We start from the raw sequence: 22,821 nt of genomic DNA, 5'->3' as shown, positions 1-22,821 counted from the left end.
TAGGGCGGTAATTTGTTGGGCTTAGTTTATCTCCGGATTTGTGTATAGGAACAATTATTGTTTCCTTGAAAATATCTGGGAAATAGCCTGTCTCAAAACTAAGATTAATAAGATATGAAATAGGTTTAGATAAGTATTGATCATATTTTTTAAGAAAATTAGATGTTATTTTGTCCCACCCCGGAGAGGTATGAGATTTTAGCTTTTTAATTATTATACGTATTTCATCGGGATCTGTTAGATTAAGTGACATAGAATTTAGTGGGCCTTCTCTTTTCGCTTCGGTGGCTAGCGCTCTTTCGGTTTTTTGTAGTATATTTAAAGTTTTAGTTGCTAAAGTCTTACCAACGTTAGCAAAGAAGTGATTCACTTTATCTAATGATTCTTTTGGTGTTTTATCAATAGCAAGTAAGTCTAACGATGTATTTTTAGTGTGTTGTAAGTCACATACCTCTTTTACTATTTTCCATATTTCCTTGGTGTTATTAGCATTTAATTCTAGTTCCCTTGCATAGTATTTATTTTTAAGTTGTTTTATTAAATTGTTGCAAATATTTCTATAGACCTTATAGCTTTTAATTGATTCTTCATCATTAAGTGTTTTCTTTAACTGCTTGTGCATCCTGTCTCGTTTCCTTATTGATTTTATCAGGCCAGGTGTTATCCAGGGCTTAAGTGCTTTATTTCTATTCGATATTATTTTAATTTTAGAATTAGAATTAATTACCTTATGGAGAAAGTTGACTAACATGGTTGCTGCATCATTTACATCGGATATAGAATAGTACTGGTCCCAACATATTTGACTTAGCTCTTTAGAAATCCCTTCATGATTCATTGTTATTCTTTCGTAATTAGATTTTATTTCATTTAGCTTTATCTTTTTAATGTACAGCAAAATTGGGGAGTGATCGGTGAATTCATCGAATATTCCTGTCTTTATTACATGATTTAGGCCTTTTACCATAAAATGATCTAAGCATGCATCTTTTCTTGTTGGTTTATCAATACACTGCTTGAAGCCCAAACAGGAAAGCATATTTAAATATTCGGAAGTAGGTCCTATATATAGTATGAATTCTACATTGGCTATATTGACAAATTTCAGATGAATCGGTACGACAACTCAGATCGGAGCTGGAAGATGCTCAGACGCGACGCGCGGAACTCGAGTCCAAACTACTAGAGTTGGAGAAGGAGAGAAATAGATTGGAGCAAGAGAAGGAGATAGAAGCACAGAAAGCGAAAGAGGTAAGAGATTATATTCGAGTCAGTACTTCACTAATTACGTATATTTCAACTTTTATTACGTGAATACTCAAAAAATAACTCAAATGACTTGACATTATCAAACTTGTAACAGCGCCATCTATTATTTTCGATGTTTTATTTAGTATTAGTGCCATCTATTGTCAACTATGCAAGTTACGGACTACAGATTCTAGTATCTCTAGGCTCTATCAGCAGCAGAAGCCAGCAGTTCTAAATGGCGCGTAGCACACGAGGCGGCGCGCTCGCAGGCGGCCGCGCGCGCCGAGATCATACTCGCAGACTGCGAGTGGAAGATGAGGGAACTGGAAAAACGGGCCAGGGATGCCGAGAAAGAGAAGATGGAGGTAAGAGAGTGAGTCGAGACTTCCAGAGGGAGAACAGAGGGATATTGATTACTTTTTTAAGGGGTATATGTCTTTATCTTCAGAAAAAATATGTCTACTTTATATGTAACAATTTTCAGAATGTTATTTCTCTACTCGTATTAGCAACCAAGTGTTACGACAAACACACGAGTGGTACTATTTGAAGAGATGGTTGACCTCTACTTGAAACTTAACTTGAAGAGACGGTTGATCTCTCAATCGTTTATCTAATTAAGAGGGGAGAAACAACCATAAATAAAGATCGAATTTACCAAACAGATATATTGTCTCTTCCTTACTTACATTCTTAATCGATTTTTATCTTTCCCAGTTATCCCAAACAGTACAAGCCCTCCAAAACTCCAGTCACAAAGCGGAGCTGCAGCAGCTGCGAGGTCTTGTAGGGGAGCAGCAGCATTCCCTGCAAAGCCTCAGTTCTCGACTTCAGGAGCTGCAGACCAGAGAGGAGGAGCTGCAGATGGAGGTGCACAGACTGGAGGAACTACTAGACAGGGAAGTCAGGAACGGGAAGGTGAAGACGGAACTGCATTTACAGGTTGGTGAAAACAAACTATTATGACTAAAACATGGAATATTTTCAAGCACTTTTTCTTCAAAGTCCAATTCTTAAATAAGGTAAGAAAATTTCTCAACAGGCAGTCCAAAATCTGAAACAAGAACATACAAAAGAGCTAGAATCTTTGAAAGCGGAGCACGCGGCGAGCACTTCAGCGATGACAGCGCGACTTGCGTACGAGCGCGCGGCCGCTGAGCGCAGCCGCGCCGCGCTGCTGCAGCTCAAGCAGGAGGCGGAGCACCAGGCGGACAGGAAGCTGCGGGAGGTTAATGTTAAAGTAAGTACTGCGATCTACATCTATCTATACATATAGTAACATAATAAATTACTCTTTATATAACCAATCCGGTAATAATAACGAAGTAACAGCCCGAGCCGAGGCTCCTGAGGGAGCCCTCGAGACTAGTTACTCTTAAACGAGGTTTAGGCTAAGCGCCTTCTGCGCCCGGCCACCTCAAGCCCGGTGAAACTGTAAATGCCTCTTCAAGGCAAACAGTGACTACTCAATCACAAAAAAAAAATTACTCTTTATGAAAGCTACAAAACTCAATAAAACGATTTTTAGACGTTTTGTCAATTTGTCTGTGTGTTCGTGCGAGTTGAACTTTGAAACAGCTTAACCCATTCGGATTCGTTTTTCACTAAAACATTGTGATTAGATTTCCTTAGCATATAGTATATGTTATCTTAATATATATAAATGTCGTGTCACAATGTTTGTCCTCAATGGACTCCTAAACCACTTAACCGATTATAATAAAATTCGCACACCATGTGCAGTTCGATCCAACTTGAGAGATAGGATAGTTTAAATCTCAAATTATAGTCGCAATTTTAATTTATTGCTATTTTTTTTAACTGCGCGCGGACGGAGTCGCGGGCGTCAGCTAGAATCTTAATAAGTTCATAGTTGGTCTAAGTGAGAAGCGAATTGTTCTGTACTTTTTGCACCTTGAAATTGAAATCACTAATGACTCTCTTACAATCCAACTAGTTGTATAAATTTGAACTACCCTCACATCATATCTCACAGTTAGAGAACCTGAAGAAGGAGCTCGCTGAGAAGGAGGCGGGCTATGAGCGAGCACTGAGCGAGGCTCGCAGCCGCGCCGACTGGGATGTGCTGCAACTGCGACATTTGTTGGACAAGGCTGACATCGCCTACGCCAATAATATCGAACAGATGACGGAAAAGTTCGAGAAGGAGAAAGGTATTTACAACTTTTTTTTTGGAACGAAGTTCCTTATCGCGCGTTGTGAAAGGGGGCTAGACGGAAAAAATTCTTACGAAAAGTTGTCACGACACTTTTTGCTATAGTAACCATGGCAACGACGTGACAATATATAACGAAAATTCATAGAAATAAAATGTACTTCTTGTGAAGAATTAAGTTTTTTATTCATAGAATAAACATTGGTTCCTTCACTAATTAATTGAAAGGAACTTCGTTCCATCCGGGTGTCCCAACACACCTCTCAAGTTTTTTTTTTTTTCCACCCGAGAGTAAAACAGCTTAGGAGAGAAGAAGAGAGATTACAGAGAAACATAAAACTAACCTTAGGTGAGACAAAGAAGTATGAAAAATCTGCGTGCGAAAGAGACAGCAACTCTATTCAAGAAGGAGTTTAGTGCGAGAAAGAGTAAGGTATAAACAACTAGCTCTATTTGCCTGGTACTACACAGGAAGTTCAATCCCTTAAGTTACAATAAGTTTACAAATTCAAAGCCAACTTCTTAAAATCAATCCTCTTCTCCAGAACGTCTAACAGAAGAATGGACAGAGAAACTCCGTGTGGTAGAAGAACAGGCTGCGGTCGCCGCAGATGAAGCAAGAAGACAACTGGAAACTACCCGCAGTAAGATGCTGGCGGAGAGATACGAACAGACGTCCAAACTTAAAGAACAACATCGTATTGAGATGGGTAATTCTGGTACTTAGTGTAATATTAACCTTATTTTATTTAAAATCAAATCCCGACGTACAATTAGAAAATCCATTGTAAAGGCTCATACTAGAATCATATATCCATAGCTAACACAATATATAACATAATTATTTATTTGAAAAACTAAAAACATGGCAAACTGTATGTCTTATGACACTCTGGATAATAATAGGATTCGAATGGTACAGTCCTTTAGTCAGCAGGAGGTGACAATAATCTTACTAATATTATAAACTAGCTTTTAACCGCGACTCCGTCCGCGCGGAATAAAAAATAAAAACGGGGTAAAAATTATCCTATGTCCTTTTCTTGGTTCTAAGCTACCTGCCCACCAATTTTCAGTCAAATCGATTCAGCCGTTCTTGAGTTATAAATAATATAACTAACACGACTTTCTTTTATATACGAGTATATAGATATATAGATAGATGCGAATGTTTAGATGGATGGTTGTTTGAATGTATCTCCAGAATTGCTCAACGAATTTTTATAAAATTTGGCACAGATGTAGTTGTTGACATAGTCTGGAAGAACGCATAGGCTACTTATTATGTTTTATATTAATTCCGCGCAGACGGAGTCACGGACGACACGCTAGTTTGGTAAAAATACAAACAAACATGAAAAACACTACCGTCCTAAGTTATCCGGGTAATCTGTCTTTGTCATATATTTTTAACTAGCTTTTACCCGCGACTCCGTCCGCGCGGAATAAAAAAAAGACAACGGGGTAAAAATTATCCTATGTCCGTTTCCTCGTTCTAAGCTACCTGCCCACCAATTTTCAGTCAAATCGATTCAGCCGTTCTCGAGTTATAAATAGTGTAACTAACACGACTTTCTTTTATATATATAGATATTTTAATCTTAAAAAAATGGTCGTCCAATAAAACGACCAAAACTGGAACACCGCGAACGTCTTTAACTGTACTTTCAAGCCATTCAATTCCTCATAAAAAAAACTAAAATACCTTTCAAATAGAACCTACAATTGCTACAGCATATTATATTTTAGAGAACCAATGGGAGCAATTTATGTCAGACAAGGAGAGCTGCTTGTCTCGTATGAAGAGTGAATGCAGGCAGGAAGGAGAGGAAGAGAGAGTACAGAGGGAGAAGGAGCTCATGCGGGAGATTGCAGGTAGAGTAAAAGATAAAGCTTCAAGAAGATTCCAGAAGTCTTTCTGTACTAAAAATACCTAATGATTATTTTGTCAGAGGAAATAAGCAAAAAATAGTATGTAAAATGATATCTAATAACTTTTTTTTTTTGTTATGGATAATTATTTTTCCTTTTCAATAATTATGAGATTGAATAAAAATAAAAATAAAACGTTTTCTCCTAGAATTGAAATCTCAAATTCAATCGAAGAGCGTTGAATTTGAAAATTTGGAAGCGAAAGTGGCGAAGTGCGGTCGCACTTTGGCCGTCACAGAACAAGAACTTAGGTAAGGTTACTTCAATAAACTGAAAATGCATGCACTGCTTTTTTATTTCATATCCTGCATTTATCTTTAATTAATACTCAAAATAAACATTTATTAATGCTTATTATGATTCTGTGTAATATAAAATTAAATTTAATACTAAAAACATTAAATGATTCGCTTGATTTTCACCGATTTAACTAACACGAAATTAATTCCATCTCTAATTGGTAGCAAATATGTCACAAAAGCGTGATTATTTTTCAAATTCGTTAATAACTTGTTTTATAATTTAAATACTAATTAAAATATTGTCTTTTGGACAAATTTAGCTACCACTCGCATGTTATTGTCAAACATAATATGTATTTCTTTTAAAAATAACATACATTCATCCTTAATTCATACATACATAATCCAATACTTCATACATCGAAATCAACACTTCATCATTAGTAAAAAGGTCCAAAAGGCAGTATTTTAAAATATTTTAAAATTAAATACACAACTTTTAAGCTAATAACAAAACCCGCGCCAAAAATATAAAACAAAACAAACGGACCATATTTAATTTTTAAATGTCATTAACATCTTGCAAAACGCACAGAGTAGTGTAGAAATCACAAACACATTATTTAAATCGGCATTTGAAATATTGCAATGTTATTTATTTAATTAGGAATATCAATTGATTAATTTTAAATATAAAAAAAAAATGGCGGGAATGATACAAAATGTGATGGTTGTCCTGACAGTTGCAGCTGGCTTGGCGCGTTGGTCGCCGCGTCGAGCGCTTGCGTGCTCATGGGATCCCTCCGTCTTGCTCTCGCTACGTTTTTCCTCTCTCTCGTGCTCCTTTTTTACATTAATAATGTTAATAAAAAGAGAAATTCAAATATTAATTATCCTGACACATAATAAATAAATAAATTTTAGTTCTTTATAAGTTTTCCGAACTGAAATATTAATTTTAATTTACGGCCTAAATTAAAGCATAATAATTGTTTTTTTTTTTTTAATTATGGTATACTGCCTAATTGGACTGATGTAAGGACATTATTAACCAAAGAGAAATATAGAGATTGATAGTCAATTTTTTTTTTAGATTTTAGGTCAAATATTTTTAATATAGTTAATCATATGATTGAGCAATTTGAATAAAAGAAATTGGATACAACTAACTGAAGACAAGATTATATAAATAATTTAAAAATGTTCTATACTTTTCTTTGGTTTAAAAATTTATAAATTCATAAACATATTTCGAAATGTGATCTAGTCATTGTCACAATTTTTGTATTTTACATTAATTGTATTATATACATATTTTATCTATAATATATTTTATATAACATTTCTTATATAAAGCTTTTTTACTATTTTCTAAATAATTCTGCTCAAGATTATCTTGCAAAATAACTATGTATTTCATTCATAATCTATTGTTTAATTTTACTACACTAAAATACGAATTTTGAGCCAATTAAAATACTTACGACGGTATATTTTGTTTGTTTTTTTTTATTTAATATTATATGTTGCATAGCTTGACACAATCAATCAAATAATATGGTGAGAAAGATTAGTGTCTATTATTTATGTTTTTTTATCACGAACATTTTTTAATAAAACTTTAAAATAATACATCATCTATTGATTTAAAAAGTAACAAAAAACTTAATACTCTATGGTTTTCAAGACACAATTCAATTTACAATTCAGTGATTATAATAAATGTCCAACTAAAGTTTTATCCCCGAATCCGACTAACATTGTAACAGAGAGGCACTCGCACGGGAAAAAGAAGAGAGGGAAAAAAGAGGAGAAGAAGCAGTGAGACTACAGCAAGTGGAGAAAGCCGCCAGAGAACAGATTGAACACTTAACCAGAAAATGTGCATGTCTGCGCAAACTGTAAGTTATTTTTATTTAAAATCAACAAAACATGATTACGACATACCGATCTTGAGCTTTCGAAAAAAAAATTCTTTAAAATTCCTAGGTTATAAAATATTAATAGGGTTTATATTTGAGGTTAAAAACCATAGAAGTGCTATAATGGCTCTACTAATAACACATTTGTTACTACAATTTTTTAATAACAAATTATGTAATGAATCTACTAATTATCCAATTTCAACTTATCCAAAGCTTATGCTAGGAAGTGGTAACACAAATACAATTGTATTTTAAAACCATAAATTTTTCGCGCTTATTTACGTTGACATTTCATACAGACCATAGACGAGTAAACTTTTAAACTAAATCTATATGGAACCACTAGCTGTCGCCCGCGACGCCGTCCGCGCGCAGTTAAAAAAAAAAAAAAAAAAACTAAATTTGAGATTTAAACTATCCTATCTCTCAAGTTGGATCGAACTGCACATGGTGTGCGAATTTTATTATAATCGGTTTAGTGGTTTAGGAGTCCATTGAGGACAAACATTGTGACACGAGATTTATATATATTAAGATAGATAACGCTAACTTTTTACAATCAGTTTCGACGACATGCGTGCGCGACTGTCAACCTGCGAACACAACGCCGACCAGGGGGCGAGAGCGAGAGAGAAAGAGATGCAGTTTTTACGTGCAGAAGTCGCCAGACTCACAAAGATGTTGGTGGAAGAAAGGTAAGAACCATAGAGAAAATGACGTCATACTATAACCACTAAATAAGTGATAAATATGAGGAATAAATCGATCGCTCTTGTTTCGTGTATATTTAAAATTTATTCACTGTATTTATTTTACGTAGACTTACATTCTGTTTCGTTCATCTTTATTTAATAATAGTATTTATGTACATCCAGATCCACTTAAGGAAAGAATAAACCTCGATACATTCATCCAAACATTTTTTACTCATCGACTCATTTCGCTGCACTTTGGTACAATTTTCTTCCAAATTATAACAGTTTTTTCTTGTATAATGGTCACTTACAGTTCACCAAAATTAGGTGCGCGGACTCGCGCTGACGGTTGCGAGAATTCAACCAAATCTGATGAATCTTTCCTAACTAAAGCCTCGATGACTTCAGAAGAAGAGAACGCTCCTCAACGAAAGGGTGAGATATTTTTATGTAAGTGAAAATGCTTAATAATTCTTCTAGTTGCTTGCATTGTTATTATTTTATTTTAGTAACTAACAAACCTTTTTTCGTTCTTTATATATATTTATTAGCGACAGATTAAGAATTTCGGCAATTTATTATTTGATAATTTCTGATCAGTTTATGATATGCTCTGTGCTATATATAATAAACAAAATATTGCTCTACTGTTATTAACAACTTTGTCTTTTTTTAATTATTCCGAATAAATAATTAAATAATATGTAATAATGTTTGTTAAAAATTACTATGTCTACAGGAGGAACATCTCAAAATGGCCGCCGACGCGCCAAAAGTTGAACTCAAGACAAACATTCTAGCTGCTTGAATCTACTTTGGATAATAAAAACCAAAAATATTGTTCCTCTTTACTTTTGCCTAAGAACGTAATAAAATAGCTTAAGCACTTTCCTTAATTAATAAATGTTATACAAATATATACTTACATTAATTTTTTCTTTTTAAAAATTACTTTTTATTTGATATTTTAATGTAAAAATGTTATTGCATATCCGAATTCCGAACATGTTTCCACAGACAAAAATATTCGCGGGAATATATATGTCAGTTTCAATTGAAGATATTTTTTTTTTTACTTATAATGTTAAAAGCTTGTTAACAATTCGCTTAATGTCAATAATTTAGTATACAAATTATTTCTACGCATTTTCCTTTTAATACTTTATACTCTTTTATTATTCAAACGTAGCTAACCGGAAAAAGAAAAGGGTATTTAAAGTATATGATGAGACATTAGTAGAATCCGCAACAGCATGTCGCGCGAACGTCTCGCTCTAACTATGAAATACTACGACCACACAGAAGACAGACGTCATGTGGAAGTAATTCTTTATTTTGTGTTTAATAATGTGTGTAACGGACGCCTAATTCTTTTCCTCTTCCCCTTTCTATTTTTCTTATCCATTTAAAGTAGTGGCCGATTAAGCAACCTTTTAACTTGACAGATGAATTAGAAGTCCGATTGCTCGTTTGCCATATAAAGGTGAATATACACTGGAGCATTTTCTCGCGCATTTCTATTTAATGTAACGTTCTTACGGATGTTATATCAGGTTCGTGAAAGTTATACACTAGAATGGTTCGTTGTTTTGTTACAAGTAAATGCTCTAGTCTATACCAACCTTTACACTATAAGAAAACTTAGTTATTATTGATAAAATTATAACCCAATATTGAAAACAAATCTTTAAAACTTCACCCTATTTCTACCCTGATAAGAGTCATAGTCTAAAAACATATTTAGTATAATGTAAGATTACTTAAGGTAAAGCTGTATTTACTCATTCGATATGTAAATAAAAAGTATTTTCTAATAAAATATGATCCGAAAACCAAACTTCCGTTTTATTTCAATTATATTTATTATCAGAGCTGGGCATTAACTCGTTAATCCGTTAATCGTTAATTAACGAAGTTAACATTTTGCTTAACGGATTAACTTTTAAGTTAACTTCAAAAAGTGTTAACGCTTTTGTTAACTTCCGTTAAACTCAACTTCCGTTAATAAAAGTCCGTTAATCGTGAAATTAGAAACTTGGAGACGTGCTGTCATTTTGTTTAAATTACGCGCCACGCCACGCTCGTAAGTTCAACTATGTTGGGCGACTGTCGGCGACTCGAATGGTGAACGAACGAGTTGATAATTGATATATGTGAAGTTCGCGTGCAACTGTGATGCATCAGAGCATCCGGGAAAGACGTGACCAACAGGATCAAAACAAAAGAAGGTTCGAAATAGTATATTTCATTACGAGTATATAAAACAAGAGTATGTAATAGCCCACATTCCGAACGCTCTTCGTCCCTGCAATACCCTCCAATCCTTTTTTTGAGCAACTGTATTAAAACAATTTTTACTCGTGCTTTTTTTTAGCTTTTCCAAACTCGTGCGTTCTCTTTACCAACTGTCAAAATAATGTTTATTAAAAAGAAAAAACCAACCACGAAGTTTTTACAAAAAAAAAATCATTGAAGTTTTTATGATTCATGCAAATATTTCTAAAAAGAAGCTCCTAATTTGTTACCATAACAGATTTAATGATTTGATTCAATGAATTAGTTTAGGTCATTTTATTTAATCTCATTAAATTTAATTTTCATTTCATATCAATAAAAATAATCTACTGAAGACTTGGCCGTTTGGGCATAGTTCCCTTTGCCTATCCAGAATGGGTGAAGAAAACAAAAAAAAATCTCTGTTTGTAAAATTCTTTTACAGTTGACGCCAATTTTCAAACGTTTTTGTTAGTTGAGTTTATTGTGTTTTATTATTATATTAAATTGCTTCATTTTTTCGCAACTCTATTAAAAATAGTTGTTTAGTACATGGGCGGAACTGTCATTACTACTTGTGCCAACTGTCAACCCTCACCTTCGGCTGCGCCTCGGCTCGATTTTAGCTGATTTTACCCGTATTTTAACATATTAGTTATTACAAAGACTGTAAAGAACAACTAGTTTGTATTTTCTTCCTTATTTTGTATGAATACATGTGAATAAGTGCGTAGTTTCAGTACTTACGAGTGAAAGGTTATGTTTTTCTCTTTTCGCTCACTACGGCTTTTACAACCGACGATACAGCAGTATACCATGTTTTATAAACTTTACCTTACAAAAACTGTAATATCAAAATATTTTTGCACAATTACAGCCACTAAGTACTCACAATTTTCGAAAAATAGCACGAATGTCAAACTTTGTTAGGGACAACCTAGGTTGTTTGTAGGGGACAACCTTTGTTCCAAACAAAGCCCAAACCCTGGTACGCAGAAAGGGACGGATCTTTGTCTTTGTCACGTCACAGGAATTGTGTATAACTGTATCTCTCTCACTCACGGTATTATTATTACCGTGTCATAGACTTGGCTCGGGTAGACATTTGTCGGAACACTTTGCAATGACAGGCTTTCCGCACTCGTTATGAAATATACTATAATGTATTCATATTTGTCTCCAATACTAATTTGTCATAGAATGTATGGTATAATTATGGTATGGTTAACTGTTAACGATTAACTTTAACTTGCGTTAAATTTTCGAGAATTTAACGCTTTAACGATTAACGAAGTTAATTTTTTAATTAACGAATTAACGATTAACGAAGTTAACTTTTTGATTAACTGTGCCCACCTGTGTTTATTATATTTTTATTATTATGGCAATACTTTAAGCAATAAAAAAATTAAAGCGGAAGAATTTTGAATTGAGCAGTGACTGGATTCAAAATTCTTAATTCTGGATTTAAATTATAAATTAGGGATTTCATTTTCGTAATTCAGATTATTAAAGTTAAAAAAGGTAATCCTTACTAAAAGCGAAGCATGCCGAATTTCCATAAAATTCATCTTAAGCGATAGGGAACGATAGGTAAAGTATAAGACATAAAAAATTATGTAAAAAAAGAAATATCCGCTTCACTTATTTCATAATTAAATCCATGAATCTTAACTCTAAATTATCATAGCAAAAAGCTATGTAGTCAAAGCGCCAAAATTATTCTATCAATGTCTAACTGACATTTATTTGACAAATGTAATTTATTTTTGTGTTTCCTAATTTCCTAACCTAAAAACTTGGTAAAATAGGTCATACATTATTAATAAAATATAATGTCTAATAGCAATTTATTCTTAAAATCTGGCTTTGTAAGAGCACCGCTTCAAAATGGTGTCGGCCGTTATGTTTGTCAGTTACAAAGAATTGTACTGAAGTTCTGCAAAAGTCATGGAGGAAGTCGAGGACTACGGTAACAATTTAAAATATGTTTCTATATATTTACATAACTTTGATAAAGCTACGAAGATAATAAAATATAAATAATTTCTTAAAGTATCTCAGGGCCCATAATATTTCGATGGGTCCTTTGTATAAGGCAAAGTAACAAATTGGTGATTTTTACCTTTTTGTATTAAAAGCTACCTCTTAGTTCTAGTAAATGTTATTTTTTGCTGAAGTAAAAGGACCTATGTGACCTATTTTCCTATATCGTTGAAAAGAGCCTCGTCTGAAAAGTCTTCAATTTGCACATTGACCTGTATTTATAGGAGCCATCAATTTATTCACTTACAGAGAAAAAAATCCTAATTTCTCAGTAAAATTATTCAAACTTTCGTGAGTCATTATCATTAACTTATATAGAAACGGCTAAAACACTCACGTCTATATATCCGGTGTCGGCACCGACTAGTTTCGAGCCCTTCGGGGTCCCTTCATTAGGGTGAGTGGGACTGGTATTATTTCGGCGTCCGCGAAATAATACCAGTAAGTAGGGGCTGAAGTAAGGGCCCTCGAAGGGCTCGAAGCTAGTCGGTGACGACACCGGATATATATATGTGAGTGTTTTAGCAATTTCTGTATAAGCTAATTACTCAGGTTGAAAATATAATCACAATTAGCAGCAACTATCTAGCAAACAATATATATCGACGCTGGAAAGCGTAAACGCTGTAACCCCGAAAGTATGAACTTTACAGGAGAGCCAAAAAATAATAACTCGTGAGCTGATACGCCTACAAGCATGCGATATTTAGCAATGTTGTGTAGTTTGTGTTAACCTATAATAAAATCATTATCGTTTGATAATGGTTGAAATTATTAACGTGTGAAAAACATATTCGCGATTTCAAGGGTTACAGCGTTTATGCTTTCGAGTGTCGATATGTAGTTTAAAAGATAATATTAATATGGAAATGTCTGTTTTAAGTCATTCACTTATACTTTTAGAGACTACATAGAACAAGATTTAGTTGATTTTGCATCAAACAACCCGAGCGTGGTTGTGTACTTAAAGCCAAGAAGACATCGGAGCCCTGTTGTTGTTGCTGAGTACTGTAAGTATTCTTATACAGCCCCCACTATTAGTCAATCACGCTGATCCAGTGTGAGTTGACTTCACACATATCATTGAATTTCTTTGCAGATATTTTGCAAGTTTATTAAAATTCTCCTTCCCAAAATCATTTCATTTAAGATTTATACGAGTAATCTAGTTGTGTGGAAGCAAAAAGTTTTTATTTAAAACATCTTTTTTATTAACTAGCTTTTGAATTTTTAGGCAACCTTCTCTAGTTACCTCAGTATTCACTATTAAAATTTTATTCAAATCTCTCCAGTATAGGAATACATTGGCATTAACTTCTTTGGAAGATAAATAAAGCCTTGGAAATTAAAATTTTCCACATAATTCTGTATATTTAATATTTCTTTATCCCATTGTTAACAGTAAACGGTGACAGAGTATGGATGAGTATGCACAACAAAACCCATTCAGAGATAACAAAATGGATCGAAGTTTTACGTACACAACAGGGTGATGTCTCCGCAACTAGACTACGAAAATATCAGTACACAGATTACCCATCAGTTCAAGGTCCATGGACACCGTTCATATACAAAGATCCTAAATTAAATGTAGCGGAGTTACCCGATCCTGAATTTGGTGCTAATAATAGACTACCAATGTCCGCTACCGAACAATTGAAGATTATGTTTGAGAAGAAACAACTAGAGATAAAACCAAAAGAAGAATAGAGTTCTCGTGTAGTCTAAATCAGTAATAACATAGTAAGTGAAACTATTTGGTAATAACCTTTGTAGTCAATTTTTTAATGTTTACTAGCTTTTATCCGCGACTTCGTCAGCGCGGAATAAAAAAAATGCACTCAAGATAAAAAAGTTCATATGTCCGTCTCCTAGTTCTAAGCTACCTCCCCATCAATTTTCAGCTAAATCAGTTCGCCGATTTTGAGTTATAAATAGTATAACTAACACGACTTTCTTTTATATATATAGATAGATGAGGCATCAGTGATCTATGGTTTAGTTATAACTAATGTCGTAACATTTCTACCATAGTTTTAACAGTAACAGATTTATTACAGTCTCCGTACATACTGAAGTTCGTATGTAATTTTAGATCGGCAACATTTTGTTACAAAGTTACAATATGAGTTTATTTTAACTTACAATATGATAGTTATGAAAATTGTTAATTTTTTTTTTAGTTTCTAAAAAAATAATACCTACTTGGTATTGGTAACTATTTCAAACTAATAAAAAAATAGAAAACGGGGTAAAAATGATCCTATGTCCGTTTCCTGGTTCTAAGCTACCTGTCCACCAATTTTCAGTCAAATCGATTCAGCCGTTCTTGAGTTATAAATAGTGTAACTAACACGACTTTCTTTTATATATATAAAAGATATTAAAGCTGTAGAAAATTCAAATGTTTAGTTATTATATAGTAATAGTATGTAAATAGATTTTGGATTAGTTTTTTTTTTTAGATAGAAATTGAAGGATAAATAAATTTCTTTAATTAATAAAATAATCTATTATTTATTAACCACAAGCCTTGTAAATTAAATACAAAATTAAACTCAAATTTAAAAAAAAAATAACATTCCTTCTAATATAAAGTAGTATAGTCTAGCCAAGACTATAAATTACCTGTACTGAGGTTTCAATCACCTTTATTACAAAACTTTTGAATGTACTAAAATACTAAGTCCCATATTTTACTGGAATGTAGTTAGTTTATATTCCTAGTTATGGTATAATTAACACTTCGTTGACCGGGTCACGAGTTAAGTCGTGTTTTTATGGCCGAACGTTGCTGACCGGCCACAAATAAACTCGTTGATGTGCTTTTTTCGCATCGCTGTTGTTTTCTCTGTTGGCGAATCTACAGTGCAATTGTTAGTATAACACAAGTTGTTTCTCTCGCTTATAAAATCCGCTATATCTTTTGTTGTAAAAAATATTTAATAATAAAAAAATTTTCAGTAAAATTGCTGGTCAACAATGTGTTAATGTAAAAAAGTAATTCCCCTGGCTTATATAAAGCAAAAAGTAGGGCGAATGTAACAGGAAAATGACACATGGCAGCCATTACTGTCACACCTGGATAAGCGAGAGTTCAAAACATTGCAGTATTCTTCTCGCTATAAAGGTTTCTCTGTAATATGAGATTCTCGCTCATGGAGGTACTCTCTTGATATTGTTGACACTGTTAATAGTTTCAACTGTATTTAACTTTTTCAGTTTTGTGTGATAAAGTGAAGTGGAAAATGAGGGTAGTTAATGTTTAAAAATGAAGTGAGAAGTTACATTTTAGCGTAATTTGCGGTTTGGATTCAGATGTTTATTTGATGTAACTGAAGTTCACATTCTGTCCGACCTGTAGTTGGTTTCTGAGACCGAAATTGCTGTATAAAACATTCATCATCATCATCAGCTCACTATACGTCCCCACCGAGGGGCTTGGAGCTTACCCCAAGTTAGGGGTGACCAGGACATAGTCAAACACGCTGGCCAAGTGCGAGTTGACTTCACACATATCATTGAATTTCTTTTCAGATATGTGCAGCATTACGATGTTTTCCTTCACAGTAAGAACTTCAGATAAATGTACATATGTTAATCGAAAAACACATTGGTACATGGCGGGATTCGAACCCAGGACCTGCAGATTGCGAGTCAAGATCTTAAGCCCTGAGCCACCGACGTTCTAAAAACATTGCTATCTCTATTTTGTTAAAGATAATGAGAGGGTTGACATTTTTTATGCAGGAATTTTGGTTTCAGAAATCAATAAAAAATCTATATCTCTTCATCTGTACTGTCTCTTTCTTGCTTAATAACCTTTGTCTTCTTATGTTTCATATGTGAGTTTTTAATATGAATTCTAACATATCTAAGTGATTTAAATTTCTTCCCGCATATTTCACATTCATGTATATTACCAGAGTTATCATGAACTCTATGCATATGCGTCATTAAATACGATTTGCTTTTAAGTATTGATTTACAAATGTAACATTGATGTGGTGTACTGTGACAATTTCTCATATGAGTTTTAAGACTGTTACGATTTGTAAAGATTTTATCGCATTCGTTGCAAGGTATTTCTTCGTTTGGAATATTGGAACTAGTTCTATGTCTCCATGCAGCTTTGACACCGTCGTGTACGTACTTTTTATGTCTACGTAAATAAATCGGTGATTTGAATTTTAGTAAGCACTTTGTACACTCATATTTTTCATTGCTGTGTCTATATTTGACATGTTCATGCCATCTTTTGTATGGTAACATTATTCCGCATATCTTACATTCATGATCCATTTTTGTTTTTAGTACGTTTTTTGTTTTATTATGTGTTGACATGTGTATTTTAAGGTTATGTAGATTCGTATAGTATTTAGAACATATATGACATTGGTATATTTTATTATTTATAATAACACGTAAATGTTCCATGTTGTGTATTATTAAAGAATATCTGAAATAAAAAGTTAAATTTTATGAAAATACTAGCTTTTACCCGCGACTCCGTCCGCGCGGAATAAAAAAAAAATAGAAAACGGGGTAAAAATTATCCTATGTCCGTTTCCTGGTTCTAAGATACCTGCCCACCAATTTTCAGTCAAATCGATTCAGCCGTTCTTGAGTTATAAATAGTGTAACTAACACGACTTTCTTTTATATATATAGATTTATAGCAAATTGTACTAAATATAGTAGTTTCAAGTATGCTGTAAATTGACCTAGTAAGGAAAATGTTTATTCAGCAAAAATACTCAGACTTTAATACGAGTATTTTAGTTAAAAAAAAAATACCTTTCAACAAATCTTTGCCCACATATTCGACATTGATTGTTCTTTTCAGCTTCGTTCAATTTTTTCTCAATCTCAGCGAATAGAGCTTCGTTTCTCGCACACCAAATCTCATCTGGAGTGGCACAATTTTCAATTTTCACGCTCACGTTATAGTCTATAAGTTTAATTTCTTCTTCTTCGAAGTCGATAGGTTCCTCTTTTATAATAATATCAGTCTTGAAATCCATTTGATTATTTGCTTATTAAATAACTTTTAAAGTAAAAAAAACAGAATTGCTAAGATGTGAAATGGAAATTAAAGAAGTCGGCTAAATATATTTTACTAGGCAAAAAACGGTTACAAACTTCCAAGCTGTCAATGTCAACATCAGCTGTACATATCGTTTAGAAATTCCACAGAAATTTAATATAGAAGATAAATCGATTTTGTAATTGGTACTTTCTGATCCGATATTCGTATGTTTTAAAATGAAAAATATCGATTCATTGATCAAACATTACGTATAATTACAAGAAAGGGGTGAATTTTATAATAATAATACAATTAAATGACAAATAAATAGTTTATTATTATCACAGCTTAAAAAAATCTTCCACTAACATTAAATTCGGGCAAATGATCAATTTCTTTTATGAATTCATCATAATCACAACAGAAACTGTGGGTCCCGTCATTCGAACGCCATCTCAACCAAGAATAGTTCCGATTTCCGTCACAGATGTCGCTGCAAAACGTTAACTCGTCTATCATAGTTGTGTTGTAGTATGTAGAATTGATTGTTACAAAGGCAACTGCTGTTTTCTCTTCTGAGTCATAAACCACCTGCGAAAGGAGTAGAATAAAACTTTAAAAGTAAAAATTCAATTCAAAACTTATTTGAACTTGTACTGTAAGTATTACCGCTCATGAATAAACCAACAACACGGAAATACCAACCTTTATTTTCATTCACAATGCAATACGATTGGCCGAAAGCATGTCATAGAAACATATAAACCGACAAGGCTATCTGAACCTGTGACCGTCTGACAGCTCACTAGCGCCCCTCTGTCACCGTCAAAAAATGTCACAAGATCATCTTTATCCTACTGTAGCTGTCATGTGATTTTTTTTTAATGTCAATTTCTATGTGCAATTAGGTTTAATATATATTCTGACAGAATCAACCTCGATAGCAGCGCCTCTCTTACCAGTTCCGATATCCTTATTTGACCGTATGTACTGAGTAGATCTTATAATGCCACTTAATATTCAAACCTAAGTTGGAAGCTAATTTAGTTCTTTTACTCAACCTACCTTATAATAGTAAAGAGGAACAGGAATCACTCCGTTATTGTTATCGTCAGCGTGTAAATACAACTCGTGTTGAACACCGTAAGCATCAGCCAATGTGCAGACACCGTGTGTCCCGGTGTACACTGTTACCTTCTTTCCTCTGCTGGCTATGCGACGGCGTAGTGCCTAGATAAAACCATGACATATCGAAGACTTATAATATACTAGCTTTTACCCGCGACTCCGTCCGCGCGGAATAAAAATTAGAAAACGGGGTAAAACTTATCCTATGTCCGTTTCCTGGTTCTAAGCTACCTGCCCACCAATTTTCAGTCAAATCGATTCAGCCGTTCTTGAGTTATAAATGGTGTAACTAACACAACTTTCTTTTATATATATAGATATAGATTTTAGCTCTGTAAAACTAACAACATAACAAAAATTATACAATAAGATGCTTAAGTATTCCGCCAATCAGAGACCGTGAAGTAACATGCAATCTCTTCTCATTGGTTGTTTGTTTAGAAAGTACTTTTTACGACTACCTACATCTTCTAACGCTGCCCAGTCTCCCGCGTTCCCCCGCATCCATTGTGGTGCAGCGTTGATATAGTGAAAGGAAGCTCGTTGATGAGTCCGTAGTGAAAAATCTGCACGCGGTGCGAGATGACCTCGTGTAAGGAACTGAAAAGATCTCAAGTCTTAACTATCTCTGATTTCTAGACTGCATTACATAGATGCATGACATTGTAATTAACATAGATTGTACATTCGCATAAACCATTACAGGCTAACTTCTCTTGATATGTCAAAATTTGGAACAACAGTCATATTGAAATATCGAACGATTACAGTTCTTGCCACTCAGCTGTATTATCACACTTAATTCACGCTTTTGTCTTTAATTTTTAAAGTCATTCTCTCTCAACTTCTCTGTTCTCACGATGTAAACTGTAAATATCGAGGGGTGAAAAGCTATTTGTTTTAAGCGACATTTTTTGCGATATTGACTTAAATATATATTCAGAACCAGAAAAATTCCCTGATTCTGAATATATATATATATATATATATATATATATATATATATATATAAGTCAATATCGCAAAAAATGTCGCTTAAAACAAATAGCTTTTCACCCCTCGATATGTAAAACATGGGGAAAATGAAGACTCTCACCTGTTTCTTGGTAATGTATTTTTGATCCATCTTATCTCCAAGTGTGTCGTTGACTCTAGCTCTTTGGTTCTTCAGTGCGTACGCATTTGACATGCGGATCTTGCCGAATACACCCGTGTCTGAATTATAACTATAAAATAACTTCAACAATCTATAGTTTATTGGTCGTAACTAAAGGCGTCGCCAGCCGACAATCTCGAGTAGATTTAGATATTAGTTAAAACTTCTTTTTAATATTCCAAAGGGAATGCTTATCAAGATATCCGAATAATAAAACTACTAATTTTTAAGTTATCTGTGTGAATTAATAGGGATTGAAGGCATTTTTATATTTTGTAGAAGTAAACACATCTATTTTTACGTTTTTTTTTATTCTCTAGAGAGGCAGCTGCCCCTGACTGATTTCCCCAAACTGCCCTTGGCAACGTTCATGGACAAAAAAGTGATTAAACTGATTTTTCTTGAGCTTACAACCGTATGTTTGAAAAGCCGTAACATTCAGTTTTCTTTTTTATTATCAATTATTAAATGGAAAAAGAGTTTGTTTTACGGCTTCTTTTGCGCAATGTTCAGCTTTTAGACAAAAAACTAAGATGTTAATATCACTCTCAGATTCATAATAAAGCTGTTCTGTAAGTAATTTTACAATGCCGAAGAAAGAAAATTTAAAAATAAATTACCAATAAACGATGGCCGATTACCACCTAACTGGTGGTACTTGGCCTCTGGTGTGAGTTCATGACGCACGTACACCGTCATCAACAGACCCTCGTCAAAGCAAGCCTCGTACAGAGTGTAGAAGTTATCCGCCATGCGGTAACCAACCCTACGATACCAAAAATAAGATTTAATATGATTTTGCAAGCTTCTTAATTTTCTATTACTTCCTTTTTGAATTTGTTGGGAAAAAATCATTCCTGAAATGCCTACTTCTGCCTACTTCTGCCTCTTCTGCCTACTAAGATTACTATAATGCTGGAAAAAAGTAACAGGAATGTAGGTTTTCTTTTAAAGAGCCTAACCAAGCTTTAGTAGTTCATGATAAAATTGTAATTGGCGGGATTCGAACCCAAAAATACATTATTTGATGTTCACACTTTTAACTACAATACAAGAAGCTTATATAAGTTTTATAATCAGAGTATTGTCTCTCTTTAGTAGTTGTTTAAAAACTTAACCTGTAAGTTTTGTGGCCATCGGAACACGAAATGTTCTTGGCTTCCACCGTGAACCAAGGCGGGGCGTTACATCTTATCTGCTTGAAGTCACCCACCCATCTCCCGGCGTGGAATGTTTTGCCTGATAGACATTGAACTTCCTAGAAATAAAGCACAATACACTCCAAGTATTCTTGCAACTAAATGCAACAGTAACACATAAAAACCGATTTTCGTTTTAAATCGATTTCAAAAAACTTTTTATTTTTATCCTTTCTATATACATAGTTTCTTGAACCATAAAAAAATTGTATACAACTTACAACAACGTCCAAATCCGTGGTATGATTAGATAAAACAATAAATCTATTTTTCCCTGGACACCCTACGAGTAGAGTTTCCGAACGACGCACCAAGATGTCGCCGGTCGTTGCATTTGGCGCCAAAAATTTCCCGCTCTTGACGTAAACCGGTGACGGATGCCCGAAATCAGTTTTTAATGATAAATTGCAATCTAAAAATTGAATTTAATTAATATTTTAATTTGAATGATTTTGTAAAAATATTAATCTATATAATATTAAGTATTGAAAATCAACATATATTTAGTTATGATATTAATTACCTATTCCAATAATACTATGGTACTGCTCTGACAAGGTTTACAGTGAGCCTACCACAAATCTGTATATATATATATATATAAAAGAAAGTCGTGTTAGTTACACTATTTATAACTCAAGAACGGCTGAATCGATTTGACAGAAAATTGGTGGGCAGGTAGCTTAGAACCAGGAAAAGGACATAGGATAGTTTTTACCCCGTTTTCTATTTTTTATTCCGCGCGGACGGAGTCGTGGGTAAAAGCTAGTTTGTGATAAAAGCCATCGTATCGTAACGGCAAAATTTATATTAAAACTTGTGAAGGCCACCTATCGGTCGTAAAGTAAACCAACAATCTCATACTAATCTCAACATAATTGACGATGAAGATACAAAGGCGATTGTGACAAACATTCGTGTTAGTTTTCCTTTGTTTCAATTCAGAACAATTGCAGAAAAAAGTTAAATTTCAAGAACAATGGACGTCTTGCAATAAACTCAATACGCGAATATAAAAATCAATTTATTTAATCAGGTAAACCTATCATATTGTAAATTTAAATAATGTTAAAAAATCTACTAGTCTTCTAGTTATTTAAAAAAAAATGGGACCCATCTGCAAGCACTTCCTTTCGATTAAAATAATTTTTACCAAAATCGGACCACCAGGGGCGGAGTTTCGCGGTAACACACATAAAAAAAATACAGTTGAATTAATAACCTCCTTCTTTTTGAAGTCGGCTAACAAAGAATCATAGACAATATAATATTTTTAAATAAATATAAATAGGCCTTAGACCTCACGGATCAAGTCCAAGAGTAACATTTTGACGTCAACAATCTAGTAAGTCAAAGAATTCTTACCTCCGAAAATTTCATTTACCGATTTAAAATATATAAAAAACACAAAAACACTACGTCCAGTCTTCATAATTACAACAATAGTTATTCTGAGACCGCCTTGTAACGGTACAAAGCGAATCTAACTGTAAAATTAGTGTTGTACATCGTTAAAACTTGCACAATCGTTTATCGACTTTTTAATCGCCATTATATTTAAGTACGTACTTGTATTAACACATATTGTGTCTTTCGTTCTCTATGAAGTGAACAAAGACAACAATGTGTCACTGGTCACTGTAGTTTAAATCATTAGATAGTGTTTAGTTACTATTTATGTTCTGATAATAGCAAGTATCAAATATAATTTCAGAGTTATTATTTTTTATTAAAATTATTTTTTATTATTATTTGATATTAGTTAGTG

General features: G+C 33.5%; 4 protein-coding genes across 7 annotated transcripts in view; 2 read left to right on the top strand and 2 right to left on the bottom strand.

Moving 5' to 3' along the window:
- Nucleotides 1–9,046, top strand: part of LOC106710505 (trichohyalin) — a 36,106-nt gene extending 27,060 nt beyond the window's left edge. The window contains exons 5-16 of one of the 4 annotated variants that reach the window (XM_045685129.1): nt 1,109–1,251; nt 1,455–1,616; nt 1,969–2,193; nt 2,294–2,491; nt 3,248–3,425; nt 3,973–4,146; nt 5,177–5,302; nt 5,508–5,610; nt 7,371–7,502; nt 8,090–8,221; nt 8,535–8,656; nt 8,961–9,046. In XM_045685129.1, coding sequence (XP_045541085.1) covers nt 1,109–1,251; nt 1,455–1,616; nt 1,969–2,193; nt 2,294–2,491; nt 3,248–3,425; nt 3,973–4,146; nt 5,177–5,302; nt 5,508–5,610; nt 7,371–7,502; nt 8,090–8,221; nt 8,535–8,656; nt 8,961–9,001 — 1,736 coding nt within the window. In that variant the 3' untranslated portion in view covers nt 9,002–9,046. Of the gene's footprint in view, nt 1–1,108; nt 1,252–1,454; nt 1,617–1,968; nt 2,194–2,293; nt 2,492–3,247; nt 3,426–3,972; nt 4,147–5,176; nt 5,303–5,507; nt 5,611–7,370; nt 7,503–8,089; nt 8,222–8,534; nt 8,672–8,960 lie in introns of all 4 variants that reach the window. The other 3 variants (XM_045685130.1, XM_045685131.1, XM_045685132.1) reach the window with 3 other exon arrangements.
- Nucleotides 9,047–12,259: 3,213 nt separating this feature from the next.
- Nucleotides 12,260–14,382, top strand: LOC106710513 (39S ribosomal protein L43, mitochondrial). The gene is made up of 3 exons (XM_014502589.2): nt 12,260–12,467; nt 13,445–13,551; nt 13,944–14,382. The coding sequence occupies exons 1-3, from the start codon at nt 12,331–12,333 to the stop codon at nt 14,249–14,251; spliced, it is 552 nt and encodes a 183-aa protein (XP_014358075.2). The 5' UTR covers nt 12,260–12,330; the 3' UTR covers nt 14,252–14,382.
- Nucleotides 14,383–16,311: 1,929 nt separating this feature from the next.
- LOC106710517 (zinc finger protein 2 homolog) lies at nt 16,312–17,608 on the bottom strand. Its single transcript, XM_014502593.2, has 2 exons — nt 17,339–17,608; nt 16,312–17,000 (listed from the first exon to the last, which is right to left on the bottom strand). The coding sequence occupies exons 1-2, from the start codon at nt 17,563–17,565 to the stop codon at nt 16,322–16,324; spliced, it is 906 nt and encodes a 301-aa protein (XP_014358079.2). The 5' UTR covers nt 17,566–17,608; the 3' UTR covers nt 16,312–16,321.
- Nucleotides 17,609–17,918: 310 nt separating this feature from the next.
- Nucleotides 17,919–22,525, bottom strand: LOC106710516. The gene is made up of 8 exons (XM_045685069.1): nt 22,419–22,525; nt 21,275–21,465; nt 20,973–21,112; nt 20,475–20,620; nt 19,795–19,913; nt 19,164–19,298; nt 18,636–18,800; nt 17,919–18,161 (listed from the first exon to the last, which is right to left on the bottom strand). Exons 1-8 carry the CDS (start codon nt 22,483–22,485, stop codon nt 17,919–17,921), a joined length of 1,206 nt encoding a protein of 401 aa, XP_045541025.1. The 5' UTR covers nt 22,486–22,525.
- Between the last annotated feature and the right edge of the window lie 296 nt (nt 22,526–22,821).

This window comes from Papilio machaon, chromosome 28 (assembly GCF_912999745.1).
Source record: "Papilio machaon chromosome 28, ilPapMach1.1, whole genome shotgun sequence".
In the NCBI taxonomy this organism is placed as follows: domain Eukaryota; kingdom Metazoa; phylum Arthropoda; class Insecta; order Lepidoptera; family Papilionidae; genus Papilio; species Papilio machaon.
This window is presented reverse-complemented; position numbering and strand designations above follow the sequence as displayed.